Source organism: Dermochelys coriacea, chromosome 1 (genome assembly GCF_009764565.3).
Source record: "Dermochelys coriacea isolate rDerCor1 chromosome 1, rDerCor1.pri.v4, whole genome shotgun sequence".
Classification (NCBI taxonomy): Eukaryota; Metazoa; Chordata; order Testudines; family Dermochelyidae; genus Dermochelys; species Dermochelys coriacea.
The window spans coordinates 253637559-253649681 of record NC_050068.2 but is presented as its reverse complement, the minus strand read 5'-3'; the positions used below and the strand labels follow the sequence as shown (position 1 = coordinate 253649681).

Genomic DNA, 12123 nt, shown 5'->3' with positions numbered 1-12123 from the left:
AGCCAAGCTTGTAGCCCAATCTAGAACCATCGAGAGTAAATAAGTCAACTTATCCAAAAATAAGCTTTTAAAAAGTCAGAATAATATTAAAGCTGATACATCAAATACTGATAGCAAAGAAATGGAGATGAGGTAGACACAACCTCCTTTTGTACTCAGAATAATTATGTTTTATTTTTGAAAAACCTAACCATACTGCATTTTAATAAAAACTAAAATATAATTAATTTAATTTTGCTTTTAATATATTTTTTAAATTATTAAAAGAAACAGCAAAATCTTCACCTTTTTGCCAATGTCCAGTAACGATTTGTAAAATTTCTTGTCTACTGTCCGAAAAATCTGAAAATGCAGTACAAAGAGACCACAAATTCCTACGTACTTATCTCTCTGGTCAATTTCTGAGGGTTCACCTTGTATAAATACATACAGAAGAAAATATTTTTGAAATCTGTTTCTAGACAAACAGTATAAAAACTTTTACAAACAATGAAGTCCGCATGAAAAAAAAGCGCATCTTGAATTACCAAGTTTAGCTTCAACATTAGCAAAAATTGTACGAATACTATGTGCAAACTCTTCAGCAAAAGTGCTATTCTTCGAGACAGCCACTCCTCCATTGAGAGTATCAAACTGTTGTTCTACACAGGCCTGAAAGAAAACAAGACTCATTTACAATGCTAGTTTCATAAAGTCTGGGCAGCCAATGAATATTGTTATTACAAATAGGTTGTCTCGTAGCATGAATCTGGAAAGTCACAGTTTCAATTTAAAACAGCTGAAGTCAATGTTCAAATGTGTTTTGTCTGGTTTATTACATTGAATGAATTTTAGTAATGGGGGGGATGAGGTTTTTTGTTTTTTTTTTTAAAGCAAGAATGGGGGCTTTATGTTTTGTTATTGATTGGTTTTGCTTATGTAAGGCACTCAGACAACTCAGTTGTGGGAGATTATATGCATTTCCAAAATAATACACATTACTAAAAAGCTCTTGGCTGATCAAGGGTATTGCCTCATTTGTTTTTAGGATGTGACTCATGAAGCTGAGATGTTCAACAACAGGATACACATGATATGGTAACCTTAGTAAGGAAAGAGGAAAAGTATGTTGGTGGATATATTGGAAAATATTTAATAATTTATAATTTTGTTTTAATATTTTCTTCACATTCTTTGTTCTGGTCAAGGAGGAAAAAAACTGTCTTGCTTGCATACTGGACAAATCCCCATTGAGCGATCCAAATCAAACGTACAATAAAGTCTTTGTGTAAATGTGACATCGGAGAGAATTAAAATGGAAAATTCTTCTTGTATAGCTGGCAATCCGATTCCATAAAGTAAGAAGCATTTCTCGCTAAATAAATTGAACTGTTTGACAATAAAGTGTACTTACAATTGGCATTTAGGAGGTTATTTTTAGGAGGACAACATTAATTAGGATATAACAATTAGAAAAGACCTAAGTGTGACATAACATGAAATGTCTATCTTGTTTTAATGCTTGTTTAACATATCAAAAAAAAAAGTTTACAATTTTAAATTTAAGTATTAAGGGCCAGATCCTCAGCTGGTGTATTTCAGCATAGTTCCACTGAGACAATGCAGCTACACTGATTCCCATCATCTGAACCCCTTTTTATTTCCATATTTAAAGTTTAAGAAAGATTTTACTTAAAACAAAGATCTCGACACAGTTTTAGGTCAAGATATCCAAGACTGTTAAGTTTGTAAAAGAACACAGAATTTTTGGCTTGAAAGACTATTCATGCCTGTAGAATCCAATTTATTTCTTACATAATTTGCCATCGCTACATGCCACCCACTTGCATCAGTGGGGACAGTCCCAGCAGCAACGAAAGAAGACTCTCGCCAAGGGACAATAGATAGCTCCTCTCCTGGGAGCCTCAAGCACCCATTGACCAGCTGGGGAAGAGGTATGCTGATTGGTCAGCATTCCCAGCTCCCAGGATTTAGCCCAGTGTAGGGGCCACATGGAACCTGTTTCAGCTCCGTTTCAGCAGCCCACCCTACCCACCCATATTAGGAACGGGAACTCAGCCTGATAGATGCGGCAGATCTAGCCAATTGCCTGTTTAGGGGGTAAGGAAGGAACTTTTCTCCCATGGGCCAATTGGTGGAGGACCAGGAGTTTTGTGCCTGGCTCACAGCACCTGCACGCCACAATGGGTTAAGTATGAACACGCATGGTACCTAACTGAGGTATTGGGTGGTGCTGTTTACTTGTTGAAACTTGCAGCTGGTTTCCAGTTCAGTTGAGAGAATACAATGAATGGTTCCCAGAGGTAACAGACCTGGGATTTTGGTGATGGGCCTTATGCTCATGTGATAAGTGGAGACTTTGTGGTCTTCATGGTCCCAATCCTACTGCACCCGAAAGGGGGAAGGTGCTTGGACTCAGAGAGCAGAATCCTGGGGGGTAGACTGAAGAGTGCTACCCAGCACTATAGGTTATATGGTAAGAAGCCCTCTAATCCCCGCACTGGAACCAATTAAATGCCTGATATAGGAGAGTGTGGGTGATGGGCAGGTAGCACCCTTCACTTGTGTTAAAGCTTAATAAAAGTTGTGGCCTGCCATTTAATTCCATGCCTGTGTCTGTTTTCATTTTTCCACTGTGTCCACATCAATGAAATTCTTGTTACAAACCTGATTACAGTATGGCATTTCTTACTCAGAAAAAACTCCCAGTAACTACAACAGAAGTGCAGGTCTGGGCTCATTATTGATTTGTGACTATAATTTACTATTCAGTGCACCAACTAGCTTGATCAACACACAATTTTCCCTAGGCTCTGTCAATACCATAAATCTGCCTAAAACGTCAGTATCACAAATGCAGTCACTTTTCAACAAGACGGCTACCAGCAGGCTTATAAACAATATGCCTTTAAACTGTATTTTCAAACATGTTTCAGGTTTTTTTCCCTGGCAAGAAATACTAGCTATGAACTTGCACATTTCTGGGCTGAACAAGAAAGGTACAATTACCTTTTAGCCACAAGTTATTTTGTCATGCACAAGCATGATGATGATTAAGGGGTATGATGAGAAGCTGCAATTAAAATTCATGTTTTAACAAATACTTTCAAAATCAGAAGTATTGTAGCTGCAAGGAAAATATCTAAAGTTAAATCATATCCAAAGAAAATCAAAGCACTTACAGATCAATATCCAATTATACAACATTTTAGAAATTAAGTCCCTAGGATACAGCTTCCCACAGTACTGTGGAATGTGTGTTAGATGATCTAAATTTATTTACCTGGAATATCATTCCATCAAGTAACTGGCCTTCCAGTTTTAACAACAACTTCTCAAATGGCTTCAGTTTATCTTCCTGAATCCCAAACTTTGAAGGGTTGTGATGGACAGATTTTAGTAGCCTTGAGAAAGAAAATACATAATCCAATTAAAATAAAATAACACAGTTTGTATCGCATCTTATATTTGTTTCAAGGAGTCCTCCATTCTCAGGGTATGTCTACACTACAGCTGGGAGAGTGCTTCCCAGCATAGGTAGACAGACATGAGCTAGCTCTTCTCAAGCTAGTGTGCTACAAATTGCAGTGTAGCCCAAGGTAGCTTGGGCTAGCCACCTGAGTTCAAACCTGAACTCCCCAAGTATACACTTGGGCAACTAGCCCAAGCTGCCACCCATGCTACCCCTGGCTGCACTGCTATTGTTAGCTCCATTAAAGCTAGCATGTCTGCTTACCCGCATTGGGAAGCACACTTCCAGTTGCAATATAGTTGTACCCTAAGAGTCTAGAGTCACTAACACATAGGTTGCAAACTCTGGGCTGTGACCCCAAATGGGGTTGTGCCAGCAGCAGATGGGGTTCTGGGTCCAACAGGCCAAATTCAGCCTGCAAGACAATGCTGTCTGCCCTAAACATGTCCAGACCTGCTCCACAAATGCCATTCTTATGATCTACAAAACGGCACTGTCTGCACATACGAACATAAAGAATGGCCCTACTGGATCAGACCAAAGGTCCATCTAGCCCAGTATCCTGTCTTCCGACAGTGGCCAGTGACAGATGCCCCAGAGGGAATGAACAGAACAGGTAATCATCAAGTGATCCATCCCATCACCCATTCCCAGCTTCTGGCAAACAGAAGCTAGGGACACCATTCCTACCCATCCTGGCTAATAGCCATTGATGGACCTATCCTCCATGAATATATCTAGTTCTTTTTTGAACCCTGTTATGGTCTTGGCCTTCACAACATCCTCTGACAAAGTGTTCCACAGGTTGACTGTGCGTTGTGTGAAGAAATACTTCCTTTTGTTTTAAACCTGCTGCCTATTAATTTCATTTGGTGACCCCTAGTTCTTGTGTTATGAGTAGTAGTAAATAACACTTCCTTAACTATTTTCTCTATACCAGTCATGATTTTATAGACTTCTATCATATCCCCCCTTAGCCGTCTCTTTTCCAAGCTAAAAAGTCCCAGTCTTATTAATCTCTCGTCATACGGAAGCCATTCCATACCCCTAATCATTTTTGTTGCTCTTTTCTGAACTTTTTCCAATTCCAATACACTTCTACCTAGATATAACACTGTCCTCGGGAGCCAAAAAATCTTACTGCATTATAGGTGAAACCGCATTATATCAAACTTGCTTTGATCCACCAGAGCACTGCTTTACCGCATTATATCCGAATTCACGTTATATCGGGTCGTGTTATATTGGGGTAGAGGAGTATATCTTTTTTGAGATGGGGAAGTCACATCTGCACACAGTATTCAAGATGTGGCCGTACCGTGGATTTTTATAGAGGCAACATGATATTTTCTGTCCTATTATCTATCCCTTTCTTAATTATTCCCAGCATAATTGTTCTCTTTTTTGACAGCCACTGCAGATTGAGTGGATGTTTTCAGAGAACTATCCACAATGACTCCAAGATCTCTTTCTTGAGTGTTAACACCTAATTTAGACCCCATCATTTTACATATATAGTTGGGATTATGCTTTCCAATGTGCATTACTTTGCATTTATCAACATTAAATTTCATCAGCCATTTTGTTGCCCAGTCACCCAGTTTTGAGAGATCCTTTTGTAGCTCTTCGCAGTCTGCCTGGGTCTTAACTATCTTTAGTAATTTTGTATCATCTGCAAATTTTGCCACCTCACTGTTTACCCCTTTTTCCAGATCGTTTATGAATATGTTGAATAGGACTGGTACCAGAACAGACCCCTGGGGGACATCAATATTTACCTCTTTCCATTCTGAAAACTGACCATTTATATCTACCCTTTGTTTCCTATCTTTTAACCAGTTACCAATCCATGAGAGCACCTTCCCTCTTATCCCGTGGCAGCTTACTTTGCATAAGAGCCTTTGGTGACCTCACATGTACAGCGTGTGCAGAGGGTGCAGTGGGTACAGCAGTGCAAAGGGTATACAGTGGGTGCAGAGGGTGCAGTGGTGACCTCACATGTACAGCGTGTGCAGAGGGTGCAGTGTGTACACTGGTGACCTCACATGTACAGCATGTACAGAGGGTGCCATTCTGTAGATCAAAACGGCTGCCTCCTGGTGCAGCATTTGTGGAGCAGATCCGGACACGTTGGCCGTGTGGAGGTGGCTGTGCAGACAGCAATTTGGCCATTTGCACCATCCGGCCGTGTAAGCACCCAGCTGAGGGACTTGAATGCAGAAGATCCTTATCAACAGCCTCATCAACAGAGCATCCTCTCTGCTCGAGCTGATAGGAGCCTCTGCTAGCCTTTTCTGAGATGCGAATCTGCAGTGGCTTGTAAGTTCGTTAAGGCAGGGCCCATGTCTTCTTTTATGCCACCCTGAGTACCCTGTTGGCACTCAAGGATAAAGAATCATAGTAAGTCACTGTCTCTGTGCTGCCCTATTATCAGCACGCAGGGCCTTCCTAAGTCGTGGCCTCATTTGCTTAACAGTGAATTCCTCTTTCTGATTTGTGATCAGAGTCATGGTGAATTCATTTTTACACAGTATCTGCTTCAACCTCCAGCAGCAAGTCTACTAATGCAGTTATGAATGGAAAACAAGAGTCTGAGAAATGTGCTTCCACATATGAGGCTTTCTTTGATTATGGCTTCACCAGTGTTTTGGTAAAGAATGAAGAAAGGCCTTAATGCCTGCTATGTCACACAGTGTTATCTAGCAGAGAGCATTAGAAAACATATTTAATGTGTAAATTCCTTGGATTCCTTGGTCACTATGTTGCCTTGTTGCTGTCTGAAGTCACAGGAAATGATAAGTCTCAAAACAGGGTCATGTAGGCCCCCAGCACTAAACACATCCCGAACAGAATCTGTCTCTGCCCTGCAAAAAGGTAATAAATTTAAAGGTCACTGTGTCAGCATAGGCAAATTGCAGAAGAACAATCCACCTCTATTGGAAGATTTCTATGAAATCTCAACTGATTTTGCACTACAGTAATTTTGCACAGTACTTGATCCTGCAACCCTTATTCAAGCAAATATTTCTATTCAAGTCCATAGAGCGACTCAAGTAAGGGTGACAGGATACCGTACAGTTTTAGCCACAGTTCACACTTCCCTTTAAGATAAGATTTCTTAACAAATGCATTCTCTCTCAAACATCAGCAGCCATTACCCTTCTACTCAAGGTTGTATCAGCAACCCAAGTAATAGGCTGAGTTTGTACGGGTTTTGATCTGGCACCATAAGTTTTTACTTGCACCAGTAAGATGACACAATGAAGAGCCAACTCTGCTCCCACTGAAGTCAGTGGCAACTCTCATTGACACAGGCTTAAGCCCTAGAAGTTTAGCAAATACCAGGGCTTTCAAACTCATTTTCTTTAGACCAAAATTTACCCACCTGTTTTTAATATTTACACTGGGAATATGTCTAAGGCTCCAACTGCATACCTTTTGTACATGGTCCAGTGGTCTTTCAGAGTGGCATGATTGTCAACTATTTCATCCAGCGTGAGTAAGACTGTCAGCAGCTCCCCTAGATGCTCATACATAGACTGTTAAAGAAATTCCAGTAGTTACCAATGGTTTCATGCAATGTAACCAAAGAATTTTTTACCCTATTTTAGTGTTCTTTCACTACAGAGAAGGAATGTTACAGTTAGCATGGAGGTGCCACTCATAAGTTAGCTGACCTGTCTTGACAATGAAGATAGGATTTTCAAAAAGTGTTTGTGACACAGACGCACAAGTCCCATCCACTTTTGATCTAAGAAAGTTAGCATGTGCCATATCTAGATGTAATGACCATTTCCATATAATAATCAGAAACAGTGACTGGACAACTCTGTCCTGAGCGCAGGATTCCAACACACATTGAAAATGATGCTTAAATTCATTTTTCTCCTCTCTCTCACAAGAAAACTTAGAAATGTTTTTCAGGTTTGTTTATAAAACTAAAAAAAAAAATTAAAATCCTCTAAACCAGTGTTTCTCAACAACTTGTCCATGGACCAGTGCCAATCCCTGAGATCTCCCTAACACAGTTAGGAAGGCAGGAAGCCTGGCTCTGGCATCAAAAAGGTTGAGAAACATTGCTTTAAATCATCTCACCTGAAAATGAACTCCTGATGTCACTATAATTTTAGGTGCATTCCTGCAATAGATAAGCAAACAAAACAATATATCTTATTTTTCCATTATTAGCTAGCACTTATTTATTTTGTACATTTTAACTGTTGTTTAGAGGTATCAGTCTCAAAGGTTTTTATTGCATATTATACTTCAAGAAAGTCATTGTGGTAATTGTTATCAGTAATGAAAAATATATTTCAACACATAATAAAAATGCATATTAAAAATTGGTTTTGACAACCAATATAGCAATATCAGGTTGATAACATTTTCCAAATCATAATGAACCATTGGTTTGCTAAATTGTAGGTCTAGGCTGTTGCGCATGTATATTAACAAGTCCCACTGATGTTAATAATTAGCATTTTTATAGTCTCTTTCATCCCATAAGCATTCTGCCAAAACACTTTACAAACTTAACCAACTGATATGCAAGCTAGACACCCAGCTTCACTTCATTCACCACTGAAACAGTGCAGCTGTGTAGAGATGCAAAGTACTGTTAAATAGCAGCCTTGGGCAGAAGAATACCATAATCAGTTAAAACTGCAGAGGAAACATAGGCAGAAAGAATTAACCTATTTAGAATATGGCCAAAGCTCTAGCATTCACATCCCTAATTCTAAGACATCATGAGATCTTTCAGCAACCATAAGTGGTCCCATTCTTTTATTTTACATCCGATTTGTCAGATAACAGCTCCAGTAGTACAGTGGCCCCTACAACAGTAACATTGCATTGATTTAGTACTGACTCATTTATGGGAATACAACAGAAGTTATACACATATCATGGAGGAAGCATATCCCCTTCAATAACGTATGTTGTATGCATACTTTTTTCAACCATTTTATAAACTGCATGATTTTTTAAAATTTTATAAACTGCAAAAATTCAATCTAAATATGCTTCCCATGTGACTTTAGCCAAGGAGTGTTGCTAGTACATTGAGATCAGATATACAAATTGGCTTGAGTTTCAGAGGTGTCAAGCACCCACACCTCCCACTCACTTCAACTGGAGTTTCATGTCTGAAAATCATGCCCTTAGTCTCTGCAAGTGATATACACTAAAATTCACAATACAAAAATGAATAACTAAGACTAATTAGCAATCATAGCATCTCCACCTGAACACACATATTCTAAATCCTACAGATGAAACCAAAGACAAAATAAGTAAATGCCCAAGACCCTCTGATGTAAGACAGTCTCCCATATACCAAGACATTACTGTCAAATTGGCATATGAAGACATAAAGCCATACTCAAGACAACATCTATGATACTAATGTTTAAATAAAAAACTAATCAGGTTTGCTCAAATAGATATTATGATCATACATTTATAATATTAAAATTAAATAAGTTGACCTAATTTTTTTAAGCTTCTGAAACAATTTGATTTTACCATTTCTTCAAAATGTTAGACTGGCATCTCCACAGCATCTCTCAGCTAACATAAGGCATCCATTCCTCCTGCCAGTAGGACAGGGATTAAGTCCAATAATTAGAGGCATAAGGATATAATGTCAGCCACATTAGCATCAAGATTTGTTCCTTCTGAAAAGAGACAGCTCTCCTGAAATATGCCTTTTAGTTTAAAAGACATTCTTGCATCTCATCACAAAAAAAACACTTAAAGCAGATTATGATTCTTTTAATAAATAAAATCCTTTTAAAAGTAGCTTAAGTGGGCACATAAGGCTGCATTAAGAACCACTCTCGATATTTTCTGACCAGAGTATTACAACGTTTACCATGCTTTAGGGAGATCATAACATCTTGCACTTTGTTTAATAATAAAAAGGGGACATAGCATTTCTGCCAATAATTACTTGTTGCTGGTATAGAGAACAGCCAGCTGATGAATTACATTCATCACCACTTCGTAGCACCGTGTAACAAAACAAGACAGCTCCTGAAATGACAAATTTTGCATACATTGGTATTATTTCCAAGACAGTGAACAACAATCATGCAACCAGAACCCCAAGTTCAACTTCCTAATTCCAGTCTGAGGCTTCTCACAACTACAGCCTGGACAGGAAGTCAGACACATTTCCTGAAGCGTGTTTCTTTAGGATTTAGGGCTAATGAAGCTACACAGAGGCAGAAGAGAGAGTAAGGATCCTTATCCTTATTGAGTCGTCATCAATAGGGCTAGTTAGAACCACAGTCCTGATGCTCAGGGGAGCTTCACTCAGATGCTTCCTCCCAGAATAAATGTGCAGTCAGTGGGCAAGGCTTTGCCCCACTTCATCCATGCAATGGCCAAGAGCTGGTGGTTGCTTGGGGGAGTATAGTACACCTTTAAAATGGATGTAATAAGTTACACCCCACCCCAAACAAAGAGCCCTAGAAGACATTACGCTTCTGAGGCACAAGGCCTCCTACAACTCTCCCTCAGGCAGTGTGTGTAAGCACCACCGCTTTCTATGAACTCCATAACAAAAGCATGCTCTAGCCCAGTGATTTTCAAACTGGATTACGTGTATCCCTAAAGGTATGTGAGTTCTTGTCAAGGGGTATGCGAGAAAAATCCTATAATGGTGGACAATACATTTTATTTAGTACAGAGGTGCACCCCACCCCCCAGGGTCCTTGGGCCGGTGACGTTGGGCAGGGCTCGGGGAGGGAGTGCCACCTCCATCCTTTGACTCTCCTCAGCAGGGCAACCCAGCCTGTCTGGATTTAGGGGGCAAACAAGGGAGGGGGGAACCAAAAATTGTAACTCAGCTGAGGAAGCCCTTTGAGTTACAATTTTTGGTTGTAACAGGCTGGGTGGCCCACTGAGGTGAGTGAGAGGGTGGAGGTGGTGCTCCCTCCATGAGTCCCGCTATGTGGGAACAGCCAAGCCACCTACCATCTCCGCTCCCCACCCCCCCGAACATTCCTCCACACCCACCTAGGGAGGCACACCCACAATTTGAAAATCTCTAGAAGCTGTTGCTAAATGGAAAGCAGAAATCTGCGGGGCACGTGACTCTGCGTGTCCCTCCATGTGTCACCTCTGTCTATCTCAGATGGGGATACACGATAGACTACATTATTTGGAAAGGGGTACGCAGCCTAAAAAGTTTGAAAACCCCTGCTCTAGCCCTAAACAACCATTGTTCTCTTTTAAGCCATGCCAAGCTAAAGCCACAAATCAGACAGATTACACATAAATAGCTACACTTACAGACAGAAAAAAAGATTATTTTCATGAGTTACTGGCATGCTGGATTTAAAACTGAAAGCGGAGAGGACAGAGAATTCAGCAAGGGACACAAGAACAAGAGTGAAAATTTGAAATGCAGCCATAAACTGGATAGGATTATGAAGTCATCTGGCAAATTTCCACTGGTGATGATACACACTGAAATCAATGGTGGAGTGGTAAATAACGAGGGCAGAGCAGTCTTACAGAGCGACTTGGATCACTTGGTAAGCTGGCCCCATCCAAACAGAATTCATTTCAATACAGCCAAAAGTAAATAAATCTAGGTACCAGGAATACAGGCCATACCTATAAAATGGGGACTGTATCCTGGAAAACAGTGACTCTGAAAAGGATCTGAGGTCATAGTGGACAAACAAATAAACAGTGTCATACTGTGGCAAAAAGGGCTAATGTGATCCTTGGATGCATAAACAGGGGGAGTAGGAGGTGATTGTTACCTTTTTAATACAGCATGGGTGAGACCGATATTGGAATACTGTGTCCAGTTCAAATATCCACATTTTAAAAAAGATGTTGAAAAACTGAAGAGGGGGCAGAAAAGAGCAAAAAAAGTGACTCTAGGGCTGGAGAAAATGCTTTACAGTGAGACTTAAACAGCTCAATCCATTTTGCTTATCAAAAGAAGTTTGAGAGGTGACCCAATTACAGTGCATAAGTACCTTCACTTGGAGAAAATACCAGGTACTAAAGGGCTCTTTCATTTAGTGGAGACAGGTATAACAAGAACCAATGGATGGAAGCTGAAGCCAGACAAATTCAAGTTAGAAATTAGGCCAAAGAAATTCAAAATGCAGGTACTTAATTATAACAAATTACCAAGGGAAGTGGTGGATAATTTTCAACTCAAGACTAGATGCCATTTTGGAAGATGTGTTTGGCTAAAACACAAGTTACTGGCTCAATACATGGATAACTGGGTAAAACGTTAATGGCCTGAGGTATTCAGGTCAAACTAGATGACCTATTGGTACTTTCTGGCTTTACATTATATCAATGTACGGAAGAGTTTGAAAAATTCTAAATTGGCTTTTTATCATATATGCAGTTGGTTTACATTTCACTCGTCTTGGACATGCGAACAGCTTGGTCAGTTTCACTTTTTGCTTTTCACTTGCTTAAATATGTTGTTTGGGTTTTAACTTCATTTTCATTTAAACATTCTTTCTGCATTTGGCTTTGAGGTTTCTAAAAACAGAACCTAAATTTCAGGCCTAGAACCAGTTAACATTGCCCCTTTAAGCCCTTAAGGCAGAAAGTCCAATTTCATGGCACATATCCAACTGTCAGCAACAGACTATGCTGCAAACAAC

General features: G+C 39.8%; 2 protein-coding genes across 4 annotated transcripts in view; one reads left to right on the top strand and one right to left on the bottom strand.

Moving 5' to 3' along the window:
• The window catches only part of APPL2 (adaptor protein, phosphotyrosine interacting with PH domain and leucine zipper 2), a 91775-nt gene extending 90399 nt beyond the window's left edge, over positions 1–1376 (top strand). The window contains exon 21 of the mRNA XM_038387778.2: positions 1028–1376. Within this exon, the coding sequence (XP_038243706.1) occupies positions 1028–1081 (54 nt within the window). The 3' untranslated portion in view covers positions 1082–1376. The remainder of the gene's footprint in view (positions 1–1027) is intronic.
• Positions 1–12123, bottom strand: part of WASHC4 (WASH complex subunit 4) — a 61795-nt gene that overhangs the window by 35483 nt on the left and 14189 nt on the right. For 2 of the 3 annotated variants that reach the window (XR_005290678.2, XM_038387703.2), the window contains exons 7-12: positions 9426–9508; positions 7568–7610; positions 6908–7011; positions 3284–3404; positions 528–651; positions 286–413 (exon numbers count right to left, since the gene is read on the bottom strand). Coding sequence is in view for 2 of the 3 variants with exons in the window: in XM_038387703.2 (XP_038243631.1) it covers positions 286–413; positions 528–651; positions 3284–3404; positions 6908–7011; positions 7568–7610; positions 9426–9508 (603 nt within the window). In the remaining variant the exon portion in view is untranslated. Of the gene's footprint in view, positions 1–285; positions 414–527; positions 652–3283; positions 3405–6907; positions 7012–7567; positions 7611–8998; positions 9151–9425; positions 9509–12123 lie in introns of those variants that run through there. The other variant, XM_043519556.1, reaches the window with a different exon arrangement.